The sequence below is a fragment of the Dermacentor variabilis genome, chromosome 8, assembly GCF_050947875.1.
Source record: "Dermacentor variabilis isolate Ectoservices chromosome 8, ASM5094787v1, whole genome shotgun sequence".
Taxonomy (NCBI): Eukaryota; Metazoa; Arthropoda; class Arachnida; order Ixodida; family Ixodidae; genus Dermacentor; species Dermacentor variabilis.
The window spans coordinates 12527555-12554008 of NC_134575.1; the positions used below are offsets into that span (position 1 = coordinate 12527555).

Sequence of the window (26454 nt, forward strand, 5' to 3'; positions counted from 1 at the left end):
CCCCTTGTTTTGAACATCACCTATAGACATTTTTATGGGAAGAGCAAGAATCTCCTTTCTGAACTGTAGTGAGGGAGCATAAAAGCATGTGTGGCAGCTTCTGCAATGCTCTTGCATGGGTGGGTCTATTTGATCAATTTGCAATGTCACAAACTCATTTGAACCAAGAAGGACGGGACGAAGTTTAGGCAAGCTTATGTACAGTAGACTGCTGTTAATTCAGATGTTCAGTTACTTTGGCCCTGAATGAAGATTCCAGCCAGCGCCCATGCATTTTTATGGGCCCTAACTTGTGTTATTTTGATCCTAAAACTGACCTGCGCTGTAGTTCAAACTTGATGAGTACACGCCTGGCCCCTATGGCGAGATCCCAGTAGTGACCCATTTAGTGGACAGTACATGCGTTGCACACGTCATCTCCCATCGAAAACACCCATTTCCAGCTTTCCCTAGGAAGATTTTCAAGCAACAACCGTAGCTCACAATGCGTGATTACGGTAATTACCAAACTGTAACATGAGCCTTCTTTAAGAAAAATTTGGCTGGAAATTGCCTGCTACAAAACAAAAACATCTTCACGGCGTTTATGCTTTACTGCATAACGTCAATGTATTGCAGCAAAGCTGACTTCAGGAATGGTCGTCATCGTGCAACACATATTAGACCCTTGCCCATTTTTCTTGCTAAAAAGTTGGGCGCGTTGGGCGCGCATTGGATTTCTACTTTGTTTACGAGTCTTAAAGTTATCTCTACGTTAGCTTTCTACTTTGGATACATAGAAAGCAGGCGCGTGTTCGGTTGCGGGGCATGTTAGAATCAGGCAAATAGTGCCAAACGAATCAGCAGAGCGCTGTGGCTTTCTTCTGCTTCTTGTCAATTCGACCGAGCAGATAATTAGATCAATTTCGTCAGTCTTGTCAGGGTCAGAATAAAAAGTTGTCTTTACTGTATTTTTCTGCATATAACCTACACCCCCAATTTCAGCAGCCTGGGAGAAATAACTGCATGCAACAATAAAATCCTTGCAGAAAGTCTCAGTTCACGAATGCGCGACACATTCACATTGTATCTTCGGCCAGCGGCCAGTGCGTGAACTCAAACCTCCATGAAACACAAGATGACCCAAAACGGCACACAAGTACCTCGACTAGGCTGTTTTGATATGGTTTGCAGTTGCTCACACTGTCTGAGAACTGTCCCATGGCATCAATGCTTAAAATAAATTTATTTATGTAAGGCCTGGCCCATTCTGTCATTGCTGTCCTGTACTAATTTTACAACAATGAAGTTTAGACATGAGCCAAATTTCTCTGTTATCCCGTCGATTTTATTACAGCGGGGCTTGACTGTACAGCAGCTTTAGTTGTTCAATTTGCAGACTGCCAAATGCAGTGGTGAGCACGTTCAAATATGACAGCTGATCCACAAGCACTTGTAATGCTTTACATTAGAAAGGGCAGTGGACAATCCTAAATGAAACCTTGAGCAGGGTCAATCACACCTAGCACAATGTTTGGCAAATACACACGAATGATAAATGCACCCCATGCCAAGTTTGTATTGTCATATCCTCTTGTTTCAGATAAGCTCATGTGCGCATCCTCTGAAAAAGCATCAACAGGAAAACAAGGCGAAAAATTGGTAGTGGTTTAGCTCAGCTACGCCAGGATATGTGCAGCAAAAGCTAAGGCATAGCATGGTTAGCCTTGGTTAATCTTGATCGCAAGTCTAGGTTAATCTGGTTGTCTAGCTATGTTATGGAGTTTAGCCAGTCGTTCGGCACGCTGTTCGTCTGTTTTCTGGGCGATTAGTTTTCTCTTCATCTCATTCCGATGTCGATTCCAGGCCTCCTCCTGCTCATCTGAATTGTCGCCGTCCACACTGCCACCTCAATTGTGGTTGCGGAGCATGCAAGCTCTCCTTTTCAATCCTCCGACATGTTATCAGGCATGCGACGCAGCCGGCGAAGCAAGCGGAGGCGAGCGCAACGACGAGGAACGCGGTGTGACGTCATGTGCCTCCTCGGAACACGGCCACGGCGAAATCGCGAGCTCGCGGCCAGTGAAGCTTTCGCTTTGAAAATTCCTACCTTGACCGAGCACTCCTCGATGGCAGCGTGAATGTGCAGCACGGCGCTGTAGCCAGGGCAGATGATGGACTTGTGTTCCAGGATGACCACTTGCGCGTCAAACACCTTGGCCACCTTGCACTGGTTCACCACGTCGCACAGCACAAACCCTGGAGACACTTCCTGCATTTGCCCCACATAGGACGTCGTGCGTCAGCAAAGCTTGGTCCACAATGGAAGAGGCAACAGTGACGCCCACCAACACACTGGTAGATGAAGGAAACATTGAAGGAAAAAGAATGCAATAGCCTTGCTGGCCAGCAAAGCTGAAAACTAGAGCTTGGACAAAAGTTTAGGAAAGAGATGAAATTATTACAATGAATATCATTGCAGACTGACCAGCATTTCACTAGTGACCAACTAAAAAATGAAATCACATGCTTTATTCTAAAAGCACATTTCCTACTTCTGCTCCTGTGCAACTACACTAATGATACCAAGGACATAAACGGCACTTCCACCAATTAATCTTAAGCTTTAAGTTTGTTGCTAATACTTAATTTAAATTTAAATGAATCATTATAAAGCAATCAACAAGGAACTCGTAAAGCACTGCAAAAGGAATGAAAGGCTAAGATTTGCAACCAGAGGTACGAAAGATTCCACTGCTACAAAATGAGGCAAGAACGTACATACAACATCCTTCAGCAGACATGACAGCACTAACCTCTTCCTCTACACCCTTGAGCTTGACTTTGACGTTCTCCCCCGAAGTAATCACATTCGTCTCGTCCTCGTCGGACCAGAGCTGGAGCACCTCAACAGTCCGCCGGTTGGGCATCAGCAACAGCTGCTGGCCTCGCCTTGCCGACCCGGACTCCACTTTGCCCAGCACTACTGTGCCCATGTCCTGTCATAAAGATTGCACCCAGAAGCGTTATGCTGGCTCCTGTAAGCCATCATTGCGTTTCCTACAAACACCACAAGAGATAATTTTAGCACCGGTTTCTATGAGCACTGCAAGCATGGCAGTTCAGCGAGCATGGGAATGATGGGTAGTTGCATCCTTCTGGCTTCAAATGGGTTTGAAACTGACAATCGCTTTCAGCAAAATATTGCGTGATAAAACCAATGATTTTCAAATATTATGAATTTGTGCAGAGTTTTTATCGGCTCGATAAGTTTAACCTCTTGATGTCAGTGTGAACAAGCCTTTTGAAGACCTGCTTCGTCGTGAATATGAATGGCTGGCAGTGGAAGACTGCAAATGTACGCCAACCGAGCATGTGAAAACAGCGTTCCCGATGGCTGTGCTTATTTGGGTGCTTTTGGCTTGGGCGGCTGCTCTATGCAATGTGGTGCGGTTGTTTGCAAAGTGCCGGATTTCAATCAATGACTACATGCTATGGGCAAGCATCAGTGATGACAGCAGCACTAGTAAGGACGAGTAGTCCAACGACTAACACATTTTACAGCGAAGCTGTTAGCGTCTAGCTGGTCATTATTTTCCTTGTCAGTCAGCAAAAAAAGTTTAACCGAAAAAAAGTGCGTATCTTTTGGAATCAGGCATACAACACACACCTCAGTATTCATTTCAATAAGGAAATGTACAAAACAAGTGTCGCAGCCGCATGATGGATGATAAGGTGCCTGTGAACAAGGCGAGGCACGTTCCTTCTCCCCATGTGTTTCCCGGTAAAGATTACAGTAGCATAAGCTGCTCCGGTGGGAAAGGGGCAACAGCAGCAATGAACTCATTAAGTTCATTGCCAGACTGCTATGAGTAGACCACATAAAGTTAAGACTCCCAAAGAGCACTGTGAATACGATGAGCGTCGAAGAGTGCAAAATCGTAATGCTCAATAACGGTGTTGTGCTAAGACTAGGCAGAATAATAAAACGTTTCATACCCCCATCGACGGAATTTAGTGGTTTTCTAACAGTGGAGAGGGCTGGGGAGGTTGACCTACATTTGAGTTGACCTACAATAGTGTAAATACGGTAAGCAAATATTTCCCACTCCTTCCACCGCTATACAGCCTCCGTGCAGGCACGCACCTTGTACTTGTCAACAGCAGGCATTCGGAAAGGGCCATCGGCAGACCGGCTAAGCGGGGCCAGGCTGTCGATGTACTCTAGGAACGGGGGCCCCCGATACCAGGGACACACGTCAGGGGGCGCCACCTCCCTCAGGTAGGCCCCCGTCAGTCCCGAGCAGGGCATGAATGTCAGCTCAGTCTTGGGGTTGAAGCCACACTTGCGAAGGTATGGCACCAGCTTTTCCTTGCACTCGTTGTACCTGGAACCGAATGTGGGTCGAACTAATGAGGGTCAAATGAACAAGCTTCTACTGCGCAAGCTTGAGTGTGTATGCCGCCATATGCAAGCAATACCTGGGCAGCAACACTAGCCATGAGTGATCCTTGATATTTAAAACAGTGATGTTCATTATGTTCTGAAAATAGTATGATGACATGCATCATTGCCACACAACAAATGTGCAATGACGAGTCAGGTCAAAATGAAAACTGGAAAGTTCTTTGAAGCCAAAGCGATCAAGCTGTAGACAAATCCATGCACTGCCCACCATTCCCATGCTGGAAGAAGTTTTGTCATTTGTCACTATTTGAAACTAGCCTTTTCATGCTGTCCAAAATTTTGTTGCAGTTGGCAGATACACGAGCTTCACGGGATTGCAGTGACGGAGTCTGTTGACATCTACTTCGATTCACACTAACTTTCACTGGATTCTCATTGAACTTCTTCCAAAGAATTTCATGACACTGTGCCTTCTTTTCTCGCAGTCACTCAAAATGCAGTGAAAAAGCTTTCTCAAGCTCAAAAAAAGAAGAACGAAATGAAAATTGAATGCGAAGTCACACGATCAACTCCATCAGCTCATTTTCCACTGTATGCTTTGCTTTCAGCACGTCAGCGTGTACCCAAAACTCTGCCTAGCAGCTCAGCTCTTTATTGACATTGGAAAGCCACACCTAGATATGGCTGAAGCAAGCATCATATGTCCCACGAGAACCTACACAAACACTGCAGATGTTCAGTGCTGCTTTTGCAAGGCTCAGGAGAGTACAATGTCCCAGGGCCATGGAAGAGAACGCGACCACCGGGTACAAGCCTCCAACGAAGCCCTGGGGTGGGCACTAGTAATTGAACAAATTATATAGTCAATGACTGATTATTCAGACAACCCCGTGGTAGGCTCAATGTACAAAGATGACCAAAATTTTAGACACCTTGCAGCATGTCGTGCCATAATACGCACTAAAGTATAAACCCCATGCAAGCGATCTTGCATGCGACAAGCGACGCGATGGAGGTGGCTGTTGCGTTCGCTCCTCGCCTACAAGTTGGACCCCATGCGAGCGATGACTTCGAGCGACGTCTCCCCAGTGTTGCCGGTATGAGGGCAGCAATATAGGCGCCGAAACTAGCGTGATGTGTGCTTCATTCACTTAAGGGGGGACGAGGGTTTTACATCGCGAAAAATGGCCAAAAAATCGATTTTTTGAAAATCACATTTTCGGTTTCTATAACCCTTTTTCTATCTGATACCCAAATATCATCACTGTAAACCACTTTAAAGTGCTCTAAAAAATTCGTTTTATCAGCCAAGGCGGCGAAAAATCTCGCGGAAATCAAGAAAGAACAGCGTTTTTCAAGCCGCGATATCTCCGGAACGGCGCGACCGAGCGCCGCCATCTTTGTCTCGTTGGAAAGCGCATTTCTCTGTCTTCAAATTTGCCGCTTCAGTGATCTCCTCCATACAGAATTAAGCGCACAAAAAGCAAATGATTGAAGGTCGTGCCGGAGTCTGCGATTGGCCGCGCCCGCCACGTGACTCCAGCGCGGTTCACCATTGGTCCGGCGCTCGCGTCGTCTGCTCGGCTCTTTGCACCTCGCGAGTTTGACATCTCCACTCGCCGTAATCTCGACGTGTCAAAACGGGCGCTACGCGGACCTCACAGTAGCGTGGCCAATCCCTACGCTTGTGGACGTTTCAGACTCGCGGCTAAGCATTCCGAGCATCGGCAACGCGAACTTTGTGATCAAGATTCACGCGCGGAATCCTCGGACATGCGGCTAAGCCTTTCAGCACTCGGTGTTTCGAATTCGTGACAAATTCGTATCGCGCACGCAATCCTCGGAAACGCGGCTAAACATTTCGCGCATAGGGAGTCTCCGACTCGGCGATCATGCACATCGCGCGCGGACTTCTCGGACAGTCACCTAATCATTTTGTGCATCGGCGCCTCCGACTGCGCCAATATGCGCATCGAGGGTCAACTCCTCGAACCCGCGACTAGGCACTTCGCGCGTCGGCTCCTTGTATCTGCGGCTATGCATTTAGCACATCGGCACTTCGGACTCGCAACCAAGCACAGTGCGCGTTCACTATTATCATATTGTCACGAAAGCTCGTAACAACATCTATCATACCACCCCTTCATAAGAGAACCTCATGATTAGCTCTGTTCACTAGGCCCCTTGGTCTGGCACACACCTGGCTGCAGAAGTGATCGAGGCATCATACAAAAGTAAAATTCTGGAAAGCACCTAGCAGCTGCATATCTCACTGGCTCTCTGACCCTAAGTTCCACAGCCACTGTCAGGTGAAGATAACTTAATGGAAGGCTACTTACACTCAGAGCCTTCATTCAGTAACATGGTTAATACTACCAAATGAAAAAAAAATGCCTCACTGATTGTAATGGAGACTGCTATCAATCAGGCAGCCTGCGTGTACAACACTGGAACTATGTTCATGCCCACACAGAGTTCTACACTTCGGTTTGAAACCCAGGCACCATGCTCTTTGTAGAGCATGGTGCCCAATAAGGTTTCTTGTGGTAGTTCAGTGGCCAGTGTGCTATTATTTTGAGCGTGTGCAGTCACACATTTAGTATGGCCATTCTTACAAAACAGCTTCAAAATGGTGCCATTTGTATTGCTGTAGTTTCACTTTAGCAAAAGCTACATTTGTTTGAAACTTCAAATGCGTTTATTTCAGTTTGATGTTTTTGCACACTGTAGTCTGCCTTACAGGTGTTTTTTCTGGGTTGTTTTTGGCCAAAAATGAAAAGGGTGGTATTTTATTCGTACTGAAATGATCTGGGGGGTGATGCTATTTTTATTATTCTTGCACCGTCATGAAAATTACATTCAGGTATAGTAATTGCTGCTAATTAGAAAAAAATTTCATAATAAATGCAAGATTGTTTTCTTGTCCGCAAAATGCTTCCAAATGAATAAAAATAGCATCACCCCCTACAGTAGGTCTTTAGCAATGGTGTCATGCATTTAGTTTTCGGTTTAGCAAGACGGAATCATCATAAAGCCCCGTAATGAGTGAAATTAATTTGACTTCAGACCTCATTATTTTTTTAACTGCTACAGCTATCAAAAATCTAATTACAGATCTGAAATCAGCACGAAAAATTACCCCAGACAGTGGAGTTCACTAACAATCACCCAAAAATAAGAAAAAATTCTTAGGACCCACGTCCCCCCTTAAGTTGATGTGTTTTACTATAAAAAGCAGCATAAAATATTTGTGAAAGTCTTGCAGCAGGTTCTTATCCTTGCACATATAAAAATTCCATCATTTGCTCGTTCCGTGCGACAAACGGAAGTACTTGAGTTATGTACATCCAGTTCCGGCTTCGCGCAATTGGCTAGTCGCTCATAGCACTTCCGAGCGACTAGTGACGAATTCTAGATTTGCAGAACCGAGCGATCTGTTCACGCGACGGCCCGATCCGTCGCTTGAAGCAGTCGCTGTCGCGCACAAAATAGCGCTCATGGGGTTTAGCCTTAATTGCACGATCATGTGCTAATACAGTCAAACTTTGATATATCAAACAGCACAGTGATAGCGAAATAGTTCAATGTAGCCAGAATTTGATATACAAAAACACAGCTTCACACAAAGTATATTTCTTTGGCTGAAAGTAATGCAACAGTGTCGCCTGCTTCTTACTGGCAACCACAGCCTAAACAAGCCACAAGCGACAGGCCGGTGCCTTCTATTGCGCCACAGTAGCGGCGTAGAAGGGCCAAAGCAGCTAGACCCTCAGTTTAACTTGGGAGCGGGGCAACATCAGCGCTTGCGGGATCAACCTCGGCAGCATCTTCGTTTTGCCGCTACTTCTGTGGCGACCTCCACGCCCGTGAATCGAAGCATTTTGAAACACTGCCAATAACAAAGTATTAAGCGATGTCTGCCATGGCGTCTATGAGCGAGATCAGTGAACGCGCGTCTTTGTGGCAGCAAACAGCGAAGTGCGGCAGGCGCAGAGCGTGGCACCGAGGAGGAGTCAGTGCGGCAAATGCAATGCGTCGGTGACATCATACTAGCCTAGCCGTCACATGTGAACACTGCTACATTCAAATGGCAACCCTGACACAAGTGATGTATGCAATATAGTGCGCAGCAGTTGGGAATGCCCAACACGCCACCACTATCTTCGAGGATGTTGCGGGAAAGCTCGCCGCCTGTCAACAGATTGCACGTGGTCTGAGGTGGCAGAGTTTGATGTATCCATTTAACGTCTGACCCCGTTCGACATAAATTAAAAAGCCAAGCGATTTTCCGGGTGACATAGATTTGATATACACAATAATTCGATATATCCATGTTTGATATATAGAGGTTTGACTGACCACCAGGTCAAGCAGAAATAGCGATAGTTGATCTAGTAAGTAGTCCATGAGAATTCGGCGCATTTATCGACTGCACTCTTGTCTATCTGTAGCAACAGCATCGCAATGGTCAATACCCAGGCCAGGATTTTGTAGCAATGGCTTCTGCTCGCTTCTATTCCTCTTTAATCATCCACTGTCCATGGTTGGCTCATCTCGTTGATAATGCGTACAGAGTCACTCTGACCACTGACAAAGCGGGAAAAGTGTGAAAAGGAATAGCATAAAAGGCATTACTGTTAACTCTCTCGCTACCGCGTCTATTCAAATCGATCAATGTGATTGACGCCATTTGAAGTTCGAATTCTCCCGCGGCTTGTGGGCACCTAGCGCCATCTAGGTTAGAAAGTGGCAAGCACGCAACATGATCCGCTATGTTTTGTTGGTTTTTTGCTTTCCGGTGCGTCTCCCCGCGCTGCAATAGGTTTCGAATTTGCAGACGAGTGCGTTGATCATGGCATCGTCATTACACACAGACGCTCCTAAAAGACTAGTTTCTCGCCAATGGAGCACTTCTGTAGCTGATTTTGCGGATGAAATCAGTAGTAGCGAGTCTGAAGATGTGGACACATCAGAGTTCAGTACCGAGTACAAGGATTCGTCAAATCAAGCCGGAACATCCAGCGGGTGAATGCCGGCTCTATGTGCGGCGCACATTTCGATTACCAATAAATAGTTATGGGCGGTAAGCATGTACACGGTCGTCCACTTCCAATTTGAACACGGCTCCGGGCGGCCGGCGCTCCGCGGAGCGCCGGGGTAACTAACGCGCCGGCGCACTGGCAGCCACAGGCGTGGCCTCAGCCGCGTCGTCTGCTACAGCGCGCCAGCGCTAGTGTATGCTGGCGCTGGCGGTACCTCGCGTACTCGCGTACTCTTGGCATTTTCGCGTACTCGCGGTACCTCGGTACCTCGCGTACCTCGGAGGTATGCTGGCGCATACCTCAGAGGTTTGGTTACAAAATACGGCATAGTTCTGTTATAGTGATCTAAAGATCCGAATCCGCAGGCATTGTCCTTTAAATTGGGGACAAATCGCGCCCGATTTTCATAGCACACAACTAGATAACTATGTGCTCTGCCAGTGTCATTTTGGTATCATTCAAAAGCTAATGTTTCTGGCTTTCTTTATTCGTCTGTCAGCAACATTGCCGGCACTGCGGTCACAAAAAAAAAGAAAGAAAAAAAAAAGAAAAAAAAATATTCGTGCCGCACGCTATTATTGAAACTATTGCATGACACTTCCTAATGAAGATTTACGACAAGGAGTTGTGGCCGTGTCACAGCAAAGTATGAGCATTCAATGGGAACTGCATGGGACGCGAAAGATGCTGCTGCGCTTATTTCGGCGTGCAAATTTTCACATATGTAGTTGCCCAGCAATCTGTACGTAGTTTTATTACGCGGTATGCAATCTAATAAAATAACAGCAAGGAAGTGCAAGACTTGTATTTTCTAGGCATAGTGATGTTGAAAGCAATATGGCCACGCTGCACTCTTGTTTTGGTGCATGGGTGAACGTTGTTCGACCGGTGTGCGACTCACTAAAGGAGTTGTGGTTGTGTGCTGTCAAATTGTGCGTGTATATGTGTGTGTGTTCGTGGTGAGCTAGGCTTGTGTCAAAGTGATTTGCATCACCCAAAGCGCAGGTATAAACAAACGAAATGGCGGAACGACAGTACCCCATGCGGCATGGTGAAGCATCAGTGTACACAGTGCTGCAAGATCAGATTTTGTAGTCGAAGTTGTTTACCATAACAGTTACCAGAGTTAATTGCTTGGTTTTTAAAAAGAAAGTGCGAATTTGCCTTCACCTCTGAGGATGCAAGCTGCTGCAGCGACCATAAACTAGCTAGCATAAACTTGTGTTGTTACTTGTGAGGTCCACTCCACGGCTGCTTTCTGCAGCAGCTTGCATCCCCAGAAGTGAAGGCAAATTTGCACTTTGGTTTTAAACACCACGCAACTAACTGCCGTAATTGTTACACTAAATGACATAGAGTCCAAAATGTGATCTTTCAGCAAAATTTGAGCAAGAACAGTGCAGCAGTGAGTGCAAAACCTTTTTTTTGAACAGATGCACTGAATATGCGAGACCCTGTACAGGGTACAAGCACCGCCGCCCTTAAAAACAGTCGAAATCTTCCATTACATGGTGTATTATGCAAGAAAAAATATTGCTAAAATTTATAAGTGAGCAAGTTACGATGATTTTGTTAGAGTGGTTTTCTTCGCAGCTGTAGCTATCTGGGAAGGGGAGTACTCTATCTAGATGTAACGGTCACTGCCAAACTCCGTTCCCCAAAAGCTCTATTACATTTCTTTATCGGCAGGGCGACAGTGTGACACCAAGTGCATCTCCTTTGAGACAAAGACGACGAAGTTCATAGGAATTCACAGGTGCCCGTGTGACACTGGTATAAAGCTAGTAGCACCCCAGGATGCTTATTTCTACGTTTCAATAGCCTTGAAGGCAGACTGACCTTGTAAATGCATGTTTATCTTTTTATTATTACTCTAAAATTGCTCATTTCTTAAGACGCTGTTATCGACATCACCGGGTCAAATGTAATTAAATTTGACCATGTGGCAGCTTCGAAAAAAAAAAAAAAAAAAAAAAAAGGGGGTAATTCAGGAACTTAAGGCCTTAACTACTGAATGGCATTTTCTGTGCTCTGTCCATGTGGCACGGGTCTCATGGACCACTCCAAGCTTTATTTGACCGTGTGGCAGCTTCGCAAAAAAAAAAAAAAAAAAAAAGGGGTTAATTTAGGAACTTAAGGCCTTAACTACTGAATGGCATTTTCTGTGCTCTGTCCAAGTGGCACGGGTCTTATGGACCACTCCAAGCTTTTCTAAGTTGAGCACATCGCCATTACTCTTTCTCCTACCGTGAAGGAGGGAAGTGGATGATCAAGTCTGCTGCAATCAATATCTGGACGTGAGAGCCAGGCAAACCTTACAATTGAGTAAGTACAAGTAATTGCCAACAACCACTCTGTTCGCTAGCATGTATGAAAGCGTAGCCAGAAAGCTGGAAAGGCAGCTGACCTCTCTTCGGACCATTCCACTGTGGGGTCGTCCATCTTGTTGACCAGGACGACCAGGTGTCGAACCCCAGCCGTCTTGGCCAGCATGGCATGCTCTCGCGTCTGGCCCCCTCGCTCAAATCCCGTCTCAAACTCCCCCTTGCGCGCCGAGATCACCAGCACAGCCAGGTCAGCCTGGCAGGCACCTCCAATCATGTTGGGCACAAAAGATCTGTGACCCGGCGCGTCCAGGAGTGTGAAGTGCTTGTTCTCCGTCTCAAAGTAGGCACGGCCCACCTCCACAGTCTTGCCCTTGTCACGCTCTTCCTGTTAACAACAACAGATGCACAAGCAGTGAGACAATGCTCACCTAAACACTTCAACGCATATGTACCGTCTATCTCACGTGACTGCCTGCATCGTTAAGCATTTACATTCAACGACGCTATCCCTTCCCAAAAGAGCTGTGCTGTTGGCCTGTCCCTAACAGATATAGCGCTGCAGAAGCCTCCCTACAGTGGTATGCAGAAGAATTCCCACTCGGCAGTTCTGTTGCATGCTTATGAAAGCCTTGACCACTGCCGTTTCTTTCCAATGTGCAAAACATCACAAGAGTCCTTAGACAGCAGCCGCAGGGATTGCCCATGCTCGCAAGCACAGCTTCATCGCGTGATAATGGTTCTAGATTTATCACTTCTGCCTGCAGCATACGTGATGTTGCTCACCCTAAGGAGCTGAAAACCAGTCCACAGGCTCTCTGGTTGATCACAGCTCAATAGATCAGACAGCCAGATTCCCTCACCTGATTTGTGTCTAGTGCCCAGGAGAGGTACCAAGATTCTCTGTTCTTTTCTTTCGCTTCCCGCTCGTACTTTTCCAATGTCCGCTTGTCTACCATCCCTGTTAAATATCTGCACACAAACGAAAAAGTACCAGGAACATGAACAAACGCTCTTGAAATAATAAGACAATACTGAAACACCCAGCATCAACCATGCCCGTAGTTACAGAAACATATTTATGGCTTATGCATAGAAGAGCATCGAACTTAACACATGCTTAATAAACATGGCTTAGTTTGGACCTTGCAGCCCACACAAATAAAACCATGCAAAAGGATTCAGCATTTCATTCAATGAACAGGTCATCATTACGGAAAAATATAAATGAAGAGGTACTCGGGCAAATAATAAAGCAAGATGTGCAGCAAAGAGCTCGACTTACAGAAGCTGGCCTCCTATGGTAGACTTGCCGGCGTCTGCCAGGAAGAAAAAAAAAAAAAGAGGCTCAGTATTAGAAAAAATTTCAGACGCTGCCTTTGCACTTCCCAGTAGGAACAATGACACTGATTTATGTTTTCAAAAAAACAGAATTGAATGCAGAACACACATAGTACATTTCTACATAATGTATATAAAAGCATTTAATGATAGAGAAGCACTAGGCAGGCACTTGTAAAGAATGATCAATTGAGCTATAAAGGTCAAGGAGTCCTTAGAATGTGAAAATTATTTGGACATTTAACAGACCCAACACTACAATCGCACATAAAAGACCTGTCAATCTCCTTGGTGAAAGCAGTGCAATTGAACAATATGGACACACAAAACAAGAACTCCTGAGTGCTGAACTGCAACTAATAATTATACACAGTTCATGCCTGTTACAATGAATCCACATACAATGCACTTTCAGTTATAACAGACCATACATCTAACTTAGTTTGGTCTACTTATATTATTCCTGCAACATATTCAGCTTTTAACCTTTTCAGGGTCATTTTTGTTGCAGATTTAAATTCTTCAAAAGGACCTATTTTGAATGCACATTATGGTAATTTTCTAGGGTGACTGTAAAGTGAGAAAAAATATTTTGCATTGGTATATATGCACTGTCTATTCATGAATAATAATAAAAATAGGAAATGAACTTATAAGAATAAAAAGACAGATTGATTCATTGTTATACAAATAGTTCAAAGGCTTAGAAAAATGCGTACACGAGAATATTTCTGAAGTGTCAGATGCTCTTCCTCTTAAACTAACATTTACGTCCACAGTGTAATTGAACTGCATAGGTGAGCTCACTCAAGAAAACTGTGTGGTTGTGTGCCGATCAGAAAATCAAAATGTGTGACAAACTTCTGCTAATCCTTCATCTTAACTACAGGCGATTAGTTTACACAAGTCTCCAATAAAGGAAATGCATGCACGGCGGATCCTTCGTATGCGCACCCCTGTGAGCAATAAATGAGTAACAGGTGGTCACCCTTTGAACGATTAGTAACGAGATAGCCATCAGTTTTGCGAATGCAAGACGCCCAAACCCCCTACGGAACAAAACCCAAACTAACCGTCGCATGCCAATGCGCAAACGGTAGTACACACACCCACAGAGTTTCGTATTACTCTATGGACGCGCCAGAGCAAACAAACCACGCAAAAAACCAAGAGAGGGAGGCGCAAGAAAAAAATTGCCTGTATTCACGCATAGTGGCAGCACATGCCAGGCATAAAGTTGGGAAATTGGTGCGCTTTTTAAATGTACAGACGGCGCTGTAAATATATGGCATCGACCATTTTGGATTTGTTTGCAGCGCCATATACTTACATCATTGGCCCTGAAAGGGTTAAGAGACTGCTTACAAATTAGGCACATACAGTGTATTTTGCTGCGGCAACATGTGCATGAAGTAGTGCACTGCACGCAACTATTTCCAGCCGGATGCTAAAAATGCAGACATGCACTTTCTCTTTAGGTACAACACATTAACGGCAAGCTTCCTTCAATGCTGGGCCATGTAATGGCTCGTTCCTGTACTTCTTCCAAGCTAGCCAAACTGTCTGCTACAAGTCTCGCTCCACGCATTCCACAGAGCAGCTATTTTTGACCTGCAACACTTTGCGGAATAGCTACTTACTTCATATATTACAACTACAACGTGTGGACACAGCAGTAGTCAAATTACGAATTATTTGGGCACATTAGTGTTTCCTCTATGCGACAAACTACATTTTTTTGTTGCTAGTGCTAGCGGTACACCGTGGTCACTGGTTGTGGAAATGTGTCATGCTGCCTGTTCAATGCTCAATATGTTCAGATCTGTGATGCCTTCCACATAATAAATAAGTTATTTTGTAACACACACAAAAAAAGAAATTCACTGACAATTACGATACTCCCTAATGAGAAATTTAAGCACAGCTCTATACATGTTTTCATTTGGCGTGTCAATATTTTGTGGAATGGTTATATAGGTACACGATTTATATTAGGAAGAGATAACAGTGGGTAGCATAGCTGGCGTGGACAATCTGTCTCGTGTGGCACATCGCAAACAGAAGTGTGACGCGGCTGCCTCGCCAATCGGGAGATTGCGAGAGGCAGCATGTGGGTGATATGTGGCCACAGTTCACAGCAGCTGCCGCAGACAGACCAACTCACGCAGCACTTTGTTTCTATAAAGATTATGAGCGCTACTCTGGCGCCATATCGTAGCCATTGTCGCTTCACTGCCCGTCCTGCACAGCAATATGCTTTTCTCACGCTTTTTGGTCCACCAACGACGAGAGTGGCCCTTCGTCGCAGAGAAATAGTGCCACCAGTGTTTACAGTGGCAACACTGAAGGGAGCATCAAGATGGGGGAGCTTAAAGAGCATCGGCGCCGTATTGTCGCTTTTACTTTCCGTTTGTTCGTGTCTTGTGTTGCGCTGTTACAAACCTTACGATGAACCAAAGGGAGCATCACATCGAGCCTTACTCATAGCCGCTCATCTTTGCCCCTTGCAGAACAGAGATTCCTGTCACACATGCTGGTTCTGCGCACTGACCTTAGCAGCTGACGATGTGGACTAGAGTAGCCTTTCCTACCTCACGCCACCCTGGCTCCCCCTCGGAAGCACTGACGAGATCGCCCATGTGGCTGTGGAAGTCTTGGCTGCCGGCAGCTTGACGCACGCACAGGCAGTCTCCCCTCTGCTTGTCCTCCACTTTCCACCTCATGCTTTCACTGTATCCTGCTTAACTTTCCTCCTCGCGCTCTCTTCTTTCATCTCCTGCTGCGCTTCGTGTTCGCTTTCATCTTTCATCGTGCTCATTCGGTTAAACGGTATAGTGCCAGGGCATGCCAATGCTCAAGACAGGAATAGGCACTTAAGAGCTGTGCTCTAAAACAAGAGTTACTCTTGTTCTGAATTACATGATGCATACAGTGAGAGTAATCAATCTAGCCTTCGAAGCACTGCCTGCTATGTATGAAACGGAGAATAAATTGCGAACGACCAAAAACACCACACACACTTTTTAACTTGTAAGCACACGAGTGATTATCCATCATGATTTTCCTGCAGCATAAATGACACCAAAGCACTGCAGAGAGCCTGTTGTCACATGCATTTGAGTTGCTATATTGACAGTTAGGCAACCTGTGCTGTGAGCTACAATGGGAGTAGATACGGACATCACGGAGCATCACGGAGCAAGAAGAGACACCCTTGCACTTGGACAGCCCAGGAACTGATAAAAATAACCTATGCACCACAGTTCGGCCACTTGCGCAACTTCAAGAGCATGACAGAGCCAACACGCAAAGGCTGGTGTACGTACCAACGTGGCCAATGAAGACGACGTTGATGTGCTCTTTCTTAGGACCCTGGTCGTCGTCCTTGGGCGGTTTCTTGCGTGGTTTGGAGGTTACGTCCATGCGTTCATCCTCATCCCCCGTCGAGGGCGTCTGATCACCCCCACCTGCATCCTGTGGGCTGTCCTCCAGCGTCACACATTCCCAGTCTGCAAGGAGGCACACATGGGCAAGGCTTGCTCAATATTACCCAGGTCACACTTGGTGCATTCTCAACTGCAATGAGTTGCATTTTATTTCATTTTCTTTAGCTCGAAGAGCGTAAGGATATTACGTAAAGCAAGGGCCTAGACAAAAGCAAACTCAAACAGGAAAAGCAAATATATTATGACAAATTAAACTCTGGGATTTTATGCACCAAAATCATGATTATGAGGTGTTCTGTCAGGTTCCTCAGCAGAACATGCAGATTAGAGCCAAATTCAATTCGTGATTGTGTTTCCAATTCCATATTTGAAGGGCAGGTTATGATGAACACTAAAGCTGGGCCTTACTTATACATACAACAACCATAAATTGGCTTATGAAACAACATTTTTTATCCCACTTGAGCAGCAAAGAACAAGTGACCTGAAAAGAAAACAAAGGTTAAAGAAGAAAGCAACAGCCCCAGTCACAACACAGTTTGCAATTGGTGCAGATTATTACTGATGGGAGTGATCCCACAGAGTACAACAGTGCAGAAGACTCAATTACTACAATTGAGTGCACTTCCAATGAATGACGAGTTCAAGGCATAGTTCAGACTGCTTGCTACGAAAAAAGTATTTTCTGCAAGCGGGAACTACCGGGGAGATAGCAGGGGTTGCCTGCTACGAGAGCTTATACTTAAGCTAACAACCTCCCAGCACTTGAGGAGGGCCTGCCTAGAATCAGGTAAGTACAGCATGGCGCAGAAAGTCCAGCAATATCATGTTATAGAAAATGTGGTAATATAACCCCAGAACAAGATAGAAAGCCAGGCTGCCATGTTACCTGCTGGAGAGTCATCCATACTTGCAGAATCCTCCTTGTCACTGTCTTTCTTGTCTGCAAAACAGAAAAAAAAAAATGTCAGATCACCTGCACTACAAAGTTGCCAAGTGCGAGGTGACCCCTGCTAAGCACATGTTCACAACCCTATTTGGTACACAGACATTCGACACACTGATGCACGCAATAGTCTTCTGGTGCCACACTGCGCTTCCAAAAATAGTTTGTGAAGAGGACAGAAGTACTGACGAAAAGGTAACCGTGACAGATGCAAAGAAGTGGAACAGCCTATGAAAAGGTGGCAAGGGCACCTCAGGCAACACTGAAACCAAATAGCCAAAGAAGTTGGCAGCTAATTGGGTAAACTAGAGCAAACTCATCGAAAGCAGAAACTCACAAAAACGCGCACGGCCGACAGATGAGTTAACCTGGCCAGGACGACCTTTGACTGTTAGCACCTTAAAGCGAGCAAGGCGTAATGCGCCACTGGCAAGGACAACGCACTCACGTCGCATAGCACGCTTCATCCTGCACGGCCTGCTCCTAAGAACACGGTAAACCACACAACGCTGCAGCTTCGCTGAAATTTGCCGCAAAAGAACTGCGCATTCGCGTCGCCGCTCAACACGAACCGCTTCGCCGTGCGCCACGACAGACAATGCGGCAACAAGACACCCGAAACCAACGACCGATCGTTGCCGCCGACGTTTTTTCCACCGGTCGCACGACTGTTGGGTTATTGTCTCCAAGGCGGGGAGGAGAAGGCAGGCTGGGAAGGCGGCGATGATTACGTCTGCTTACCGCGAGCGAGGCACGCATACGAACATTCCACAACGCCTGCCTCCGAGATCTCCGAGCCGACAACCGAGCTCGCCGTGCCGCACGAGCGCGCGGCCACTTATCGCTGGCGATACCGCGACACAAGGCCATTCGACATCTGCTTCGGGCGAGGTCTTTGCCGTCGCGTTCTTGACCTAGCGGGCGGCGAGCACCTCTGCTAAATTCGCACCGGATGCGCCTGTCTCCCGTTCTTACAAAAGCGTAGGGCAGCCCGAGTGGCACAAAAGTTAACATTTCCGCTAGTCGCGTCACGTGTGGACACGTGTAACATTTACTACGTCATTACAACAACCTGTCGTTGCCAATTTCTTGTAAAGCGCACGTTTCAGCTTGTAAGATGTGTCTTCTGGACCCTGCAATGTTGGTCAACAAATCCCGTGGCGCACGGATTTGAAGAGATTTTTAAAGCTGGCATGATTGAAGCATGATTCAAGAAACTGACCGAAGTGGTACGGGTGAAAGCAGTGCTAGTTGAACGCGCTGTCATCACGCAGACGTGCATGGTCCACGAAGCAGCAGTAAGCACGAGCCGTTTTCCGACGAAAGGTCCAACCATTACTAGCCGATATATAGCTAGGGCCGTGGCAACGTTGGCGAAAACGCAGATGACCAATTGGAAATTTGGCAATGATAGCGCTCGGCAATTACGCTTCAACCTTTGTATGGCCTACGTTAACTCTGAAACACGTGGCAGTCCGCGCATGTTCGTCACCTGTGCGTGACAAGTGTACAGATAATGCCGCTGAGCAATTACGTAATTCAAGAAGTTTTACAGCAAGAAACGTCATGCAGCGGGGCCTAAATGCCCAAGTAATAGTAACATTATAGTAGTACGCGCACACAAAGGCAAGAGCAGCTCTAAACAAACTAAGATCAGTTCGAGAATTATATGGCAATTTCGATTTACCGAACTATTCGCTATCTGACTTCGGTCATGGAAAGCGAAGAGAAAAAAAAAATGTCCACACTACAGAAAGAACCCCCACAATTTCAACAGTCAAGCTCTTACCACTGTGCAACAAGTGGGTTACAAGATTACACAAAAAATTCCACGAATTCCTTTTTGCCCGCGCGTCGATGGCCGCGTTACGTCGAAATACGAACAGCTGTCGGCAACTAGACTGTTATAACGAAGTCAAGCAAAACAATTGAGTTGCTGCGCCGCGCCACAAATCACGTCCAACCACAGGTATCTACAACTCAGTCTGAGTCAAGCAAAAATAAATAAACAAAGAAAAGTGCCGAAAAGAAACCCTATCCGGACCGTCGGATGATGGCCGACCAGCATTTGCTTGCAGTTTCCACTCTGAACAAGTGAGAAGCGCACCATAGCGCACGCTCTTCAAAGTTACCAAAACTTCTTCCCTCAAGTACACCGCATGCCTGAGTAACCAGATAAACCAGTACTTAAAGGTTGCGCGCCAAGCACGCACTTTTACGGTTTTGCGTTAACGAGCATAGGCAGCGAAGACAAGTTTTGAACAACTCACGCAGCGCAACACGGGACCAGCGAAGACCACTTCGCACGCCGACTGCCACCCCCCGCTCACCGAAAGAGAAAAACCAGCTCAAGAACACCCTCCGAAGCGACAGCAGCGCCTGGCATAAATGGGGAAAAGACGACGCAAGCGAACCTTTCTTATCTCGTTTATCTCCACGGAAGAAAACGCTAGAGGAGGCGGGCAGTGGTGGAAGCGATTAGCGGCGAGACCCAACGAGAATGAATCTAAAAACAAACCGGCCAGTGTAGCGCATTTCAGCATGAACTGCGCCGTGCCAAAGTCGTAGCAGCGACTACGTCAGCGGCGCGAGTGGCACTGGTTTTCTTTTTCCTTGCGCAACATCGGAGCGCCGGTGACGAAGCTACTACGTGGAAATCGTGGAAGGAGAGCAAGGGGGGTGGGGGTGAGGGGCTGTTAGACATCATCGGAATTTGATTTCAAAACACGCAGACACGCCGATTGTTTTCGAAACCTGCAGGCACTTCGAGCTTAGTAAAGGCAAACAATCGCGATGACCAGTACTCACTGCGCCGTCAAGCAGCCAACATCGCAATCGCCTGGCACAGCACGTGCGCCCGGCGAACGTAACGGCTGCTGCGTTTTGGCGAGGAGAAAAGTTAATTCTACGAGCGCTACAGCTACGTTCGCTCGATCGAGCTCGCCTTGCGACGTACCGTTTATCCCACCAACTATCCCACGGAGTGCAGGTATGCCAGCGCGTCACACTGTGACGAGAAACGTCACATCAGCCAGCAGCCATGTTCCGCTCGCAGGCAGAAACCACGTGTACTGCAAAGGCAAGGCACGGCGAAAGGAGAGGGCGGAGGAGGCTTGTCGGGTCGCTTTTCAGAACTCGGAATCTGCCGCGGTATCGCGGAGCTCCGACTCCCCTGACCACCGCGACGGCACTGATCTAATACTCCTCGTCGTCGTCTTCGTAGGGCTGCGGAGGGCGACGCGTTTGCGGGGTTATTGACACCAGCAGCAGCTTTTCGAGGGTGCACACTCGCGAGAAATCGGCCTCCGAGCAGCGTAGGCCTACCGTCACGCCGCGCGACTCGCTGAAAAGAAGAAAAGCAACGATCTCGTTCACGGTGTCACCAGCGAAGCGATCGCTCTGTATTCAATGTCAGACCACGAAATTCGCCGTGCCACGATAATCGGGGCTCCCGACGGGGCCGTCCGGTAGCCGCGGCCCGAGTACGGGTAGCCGACAAATGAACCCCCCTCCCTCCCCTTGCCGTGTGGCCAGCAGATCGCCGCTCTTACCTGAAGGCGAATCCTCGTTGCCTTTCTCTGGAGGGTCCAACTGTGCCATCTGCAACGTGGCGAAGGAAGGCACGAACGGCGGCGCGTCCACGTTCAGCTTGGAGAACGACTTTGCCATTTCGTCGTCTCCGTCGGCGTTGTTGATCTCAACGCTGTGGTCCTCCCAATTGTCCGGCGCAACTTGCGCTTCGGGAGACGATGTGTCCATTGTGAATCCTTGTGTGGTTTCTTCTTTTTACCGTCGTCGGGGAGCCTCGAAGAGCACGGATTGTTCGGGGGCGGGTGGGAGAGAAAAAAAAACGCCTGTGTGTCCCTTTTCACAAAATAAAACGCGGCGCAGCAAGCACCCCAACTCCACCAATTCACCGCGGCGCCAGAACACCACCGCGTGTGCAAAATTAGGCTTGAAAAAAAAGGAAAGGGTAGAGAGGGGTGCTAGCCGATCGCAAGTGCGAGACTAATTTGCGCGTGAAAACAAACTAGAGTTTCTTTTCACGCTCTTACAAAATAGTCGTACATAAATTAAACGAATATTTGTTGTGATATTAGCTTTAGTTATTCGAACAGTTTTAACGTCAAATTCACAGCGTGTTCTATTAATTCTCATACAGTTTGTGATTTCGCCCCGTTGCAACCTTCTATTATTTAAGAACGTTCCGGTAATTCAAAAACAACGACGATACATCTTTTAGAAAAGAGCGCTAGTGTGTAAACATTATAAACAACATCTGTATTATGTCACGACGGAAAAAATGTACGTGTTAAGGTTTTCATAAAACTGTGACGTAAAGCTTATAAGAAACACTTCAACACGCGAACGCATCTGAGTGGTGACGCTTTAGGTCACGTGGGATGGATTGCAGGCTCGCAGCAACGTGAGCGGGCGCAGGTTGTGTCCCGTGAGCTCCCGTAGTTTTTTTGTGATCGAAAATGGCGCTCGCCTCAGCAAAACAACTTCTCGACGAATTAATGGGCCGGGATAGGAACCTCGCGCCCGCGGAGAAGAAGAATACTTGCAACTGGGAAGACCCCGATGTAAGCCCTGGCGATTCGTTAACTCTGCCCATATCGCGGGCACAAATGTTCAGTTCTCGGAACAGGCTGCCCTTCGAGGTGTCTTTTATTTATTTATTTTTATCTTGCCGGTATGCGAAGGCGCGATAGTGTGCGTCATAACATTTTATGCGCATTTAGCCGTTTCGCTTTGTGATCCTTCGATTACGAGGCGCTATGTAAAGTACAAATTTCGGCGCTGAAGTGCGCTGTATGCATGTGCGCGAAGACGTGGACGGCGAGACCGCAGACGCCATCGTTCGCATAGCTAACATGTTCCCGCGTGCCTCCCACCTTTGCTCGGCTTTCGGTGCCATTTAGCACCTCTCCTTTCGTGCTTTTCATGTGGCAATCACTTTCGTCGATGTACCGGTTAAGAATACAAGCTGGGCACGGAATTGTGCTCGAACATCGCGGTCAGGACTGGTGCAGTCTCGCACAGTTGTATGCAGCAGTACACGGAGTGAACGGCACGATGATATCGCGAAGGCGTACTCGGGTTACCCTTGACGCGTTTCCTGCTCATACGTGTTGTATGGCCGTGCCGCGGTGTCTCTTGGCGCGTTTTCGTGCATGCTTACAATCACTGGCTTTGCGTTGTTACAGGTTTGCAAGCACTTTCTTGCGAAGTTCTGCCCCAACGATCTGTTTGTGAACACCAAAGCGGACTTGGGTCCGTGCAACAAAGTGCACGATGACAGGCTGAAGAGGGAGTAAGTTATATTATTGCATTGCTGGTTTGAGCCTGCTTGCGTTGTGGGTGTTCTGTGAAGTAAGTTAAGAGTCGCATGCCAGACCTTATATTGGCCCGTCTAATCTACAGCGGTCGGATCCGTGCATAAACTTGGATGCGTCGGTATTTATTGCATGTATTCAGCAATTTGTATGCCTTAAAGGGGCACAAAACGTAAGTTACGCTGTACTAGTAATTGCATTTTTGAAGCATTAATACCGCTGCTCTTCGCATGACAAAATGCCTGGTAAGCTAGTAAGGGAAGACACAAAAGTGACAGCACTCTGGAGCTTTTGTAACAGGTCGCTGTGACGTCATAAAATAGCAGTTAAGTAGGGTGGTTTGATGGGCGAGTTAGTATTGCATAGCGGAGGTAGGTTTATTTTCGTTAATTTTTTTTCTTTTATTTTTAAGCATATGCAACAGTGATCGGTGGAATTTTCTACAAATTTAAACTTCATCGCAAGTCTCCTTTTCACCAGTCATACCCTCAAATAAGATCGCTTGATTCATTTAATCAGTCGTCAGAAAAGACATTGCATTTTAAAAGAACCAGGTAATCAACCTACCCAGTTTCCATAACTTGCACCTAAAATTGTTCAGACATAAGAGAGTAGTATGCCGTATTTACTCGATTCTAAAGCACACTTTCTTTCCCGAAAAGGTCACTAAAGTGTGACATGCTTATTAGAATAAAGTATGAAACCAAAACTGCAATAGGCGGTGTCCAAATATGACTCGCCAATCTGGAACGGGGTCGAGAAGATGCATCCTGGGCAGTCGATAACAATAAAAAGGTCTTGGACAGCGATCAGTGATCTCCTGTTTACCGTGGCTCTGATGCAGTAAATGTTCTTGTCTGAGTGAGAACAAATTGCTGTCTCTCTCTTACCATAAAAATCTGGTGACATAAACATCAAGGGTGTTGCATTTTGCATTTTTTGGAAATGTGAAAATTCTGACACGTGTACCATTCAAGGGTGTAGTAGAACTGAGTAAGTGTTGTACTTTCAAATTCTTGATGGCAGCGGCTGTGACAAAGTGGCGCTCAAGTATTGGCACAAGTCGAGAAAGTGACGTTTTGCCTCCATTCTGTAATAATAAACCATTTGTTGTCAAATGAATGAGAGTAGAGCTTTGTAAGAATACATTCCCAGTATAAACGAATTTAGTGTTAAACTTGTGCCCGTCCACGTTATGTTATGCCAGTGTCACGCAGTCACTTTTTATCGTGATCGGGCCCGATCTGAATTGAATTTCTTGACTGTGATCGACAATGATTGCTGCTACACTATGCAGGAATGATCCAGATCAGGTTTGGACGTCTATAGTGTGAGTGAGTCCTAACACACTAGAGTGAGTCATGCAATGAGAGTTAATCAAGTATGCTGTAAAAATCATAATATAAAGGTTGTTTTTCAATAAAATATTTCATTTGGTATCATGTGCTACGCTGAGGACTACATGGTCGTCAGCCTACGGTGGCGATTGTCTAGATCCGGATCGAGCAAGATCGTGAGCGAAAGTGACCGTGTGATACTGGTATCAGACTGAATTCATCGGGAAGCCCCGAACTTTGCAACACAGTTCGGGGCTTCCTGCTATGTGTTGCAGTTATACTTGTAAGCTTGTGCAAGCTAGCAATTGAACTTGTGCGTACATGTTGTTACACAGCCCCGTTATCTCATTCTCCTTTAGGTACGAGGAAAGTCCCCGATACAGACAGGAAGGCTATGAAGATGCCTTTCTCCAGTTCTGCCAGTCAATGCTTTCCGACGTTGAGAAGCGCATCCGGAGGGCACGGCAGCGACTGCAACTCAGCAACCAAGAGGTTAGAACAGTTAATTGGCAACCCGCTGTGGCATACCATAACATTGATGTAATCAAGGGTACTATGTAGCTTAGAGAGGTTAAATTCCATAATCAATTTATTTATTTGATGTACTGCAGTAAACAAGCAGAAGACAGTGTGGTCAAGGTGAAAAAAAGAAAACAGTGAACGGACTTTGCATAAGTAGAGTTTGTCGTGTAGTGCATCAGTGACAAAAGAGGGCGTCACTCTGTTTACAGGGTGGTGTGGTGATCAAGACGAAGGAGCCTGCGGCGCCGACGGACGAGCGGGTGATTGTGCTGAATGAGCGTATCCAGGGCCTGCTGCAGCAAGTGGAGCAGCTCGGCTGCGAGGGAAAGGTTGAGGAGGCGCAGGCCATCATGAAGCTCTGCGACCAGCTCAAGGAGGAGCGCAAGTCTCTCGACAAGGACTCTGACAAAGCGCACTGGCTCAGGGTGAGGCACCCACGGCATTTGTGAACTTGGCTTGTCAGCTGGCATTTGTATGATTTAAAAAAATGGAAACAGGTGGCACAATTTACGATTTCTAGAGATGTTCAGATTGATAGGACAAAATCTATTACAGGCATAGGTAATTGCACAAGGTAGATATAGAGGTTTTAAGGGAGAGAGAAGCGGTATGCTATACTGATAAGCATTTATAGATTACCTGATTAGCTTAAGCAGGCTGGGTGCCTGTTTGTCAGCGCCTTGTTTTGAAAGGGATGCTATCATCCAATGGCATCTCCTTTGATTTGGCATGGCTACAAATGGACATCCAGCTTGGTGTGAGGCACTTCATGTAACTGTATCCTAATCTAGCACTCTGCCCATTTCTGCTTTATCTATATCGTAGTTACCTGTGCTTGTGACAATCTTGCCCCCGTCTCTTGCCTGCTTTATTCTCACCAATTCGCCAAACACTCGTTGCTTATCTCGATCGGTGAAGTTGATTGGATGGATATGATCATCCCCTTTGAGGAGGGGTGGTGGCAAAAGCCACCAAGCTTGTCACTTTATTTCTTCTATGCATATTTTTGGTCTTAAGGGTCCTTTGTTTGTTTGAATGGTACAGTTAGTCTAAAGCTTGTTGCCCTAAAACCTATTCTTTCCTGCTCCTTACTTCTGTGCCACCTAGTATTCCAGGCTTTTACTAATCTCTACTGCACACCCATTAGACTTTCCTTTACTATTCCAAAATCTCATTGCATGGGCAGGGTTACTACATGTTCATTGTCTGCTGGATGGATACCGCAACATGCCTAAGAAAATATGCCCTCTTGCTCCTGCGCTGTCTGGCTGTAACATTTTATTATTTTTTTTTAATCCCATGTTTTTCCGTGCACTGCTTTGAATGCTGTATCTTGTTGTGGTCTGTAATACCTCTCATATTGTTGATTTTTACTTGTTCTGTTGCTTTTCGAACATCCTGCATATTTGACGTGCTGAAGATGGTAAACGTCTCTCTCACTGACTACACTATGAAGTGGCGGGTTCTCTGTTTACTGCTTGCTTGTACATGTACGTGGAGTGCAAAGAAAGAGCATCCAAAACCAAGATGTTCCAATCCTTGCTCACTACTCTCTTGTTTGTTAGGTTTACTGTTGGAACACGGCAACAACATTAGTAATAACTACATGCTGTTTCTTCGGGCAACTCTTCTAAACAAAATAGGGCTTCTTATACCCCAATCACGCAGGGCACTTTCAGTCATGCTTGTGATTCTAGATTGTAATTCACTCCTAATTGACACTGATCAGGATCAGATTTTTCAATCTAGCTCTTGTTTGAACGAGCCACT

At 46.4% G+C, this 26454-nt stretch overlaps 2 protein-coding genes across 9 annotated transcripts in view; one reads left to right on the plus strand and one right to left on the minus strand.

The window, feature by feature from the left end:
• Window positions 1-21445, minus strand: part of eRF3 (eukaryotic translation release factor 3) — a 30919-nt gene extending 9474 nt beyond the window's left edge. The window contains exons 1-9 of one of the 6 annotated variants that reach the window (XM_075701149.1): window positions 21038-21445; window positions 17430-17483; window positions 16421-16603; window positions 13039-13072; window positions 12617-12725; window positions 11837-12141; window positions 4127-4367; window positions 2796-2978; window positions 2090-2251 (exon numbers count right to left, since the gene is read on the minus strand). In XM_075701149.1, the coding sequence (XP_075557264.1) occupies window positions 2090-2251; window positions 2796-2978; window positions 4127-4367; window positions 11837-12141; window positions 12617-12725; window positions 13039-13072; window positions 16421-16603; window positions 17430-17483; window positions 21038-21245 (1479 nt within the window). In that variant the 5' untranslated portion in view covers window positions 21246-21445. Of the gene's footprint in view, window positions 1-2089; window positions 2252-2795; window positions 2979-4126; window positions 4368-11836; window positions 12142-12616; window positions 12726-13038; window positions 13073-16420; window positions 16604-17429; window positions 17484-17934; window positions 17969-19756; window positions 19871-19900; window positions 19925-20004; window positions 20045-20442; window positions 20465-21037 lie in introns of those variants that run through there. The other 5 variants (XM_075701154.1, XM_075701150.1, XM_075701153.1 and 2 more) reach the window with 5 other exon arrangements.
• Window positions 21446-21882: 437 nt separating this feature from the next.
• LOC142589636 (luc7-like protein 3) overlaps window positions 21883-26454 on the plus strand; it is a 34422-nt gene continuing 29850 nt past the window's right edge. For 2 of the 3 annotated variants that reach the window (XR_012829900.1, XM_075701158.1), the window contains exons 1-4: window positions 21884-22072; window positions 22697-22803; window positions 24522-24654; window positions 24894-25109. Coding sequence is in view for 1 of the 3 variants with exons in the window: in XM_075701158.1 (XP_075557273.1) it covers window positions 21968-22072; window positions 22697-22803; window positions 24522-24654; window positions 24894-25109 (561 nt within the window). In the remaining 2 variants the exon portion in view is untranslated. Of the gene's footprint in view, window positions 22073-22696; window positions 22804-24521; window positions 24655-24893; window positions 25110-26454 lie in introns of all 3 variants that reach the window. The other variant, XR_012829901.1, reaches the window with a different exon arrangement.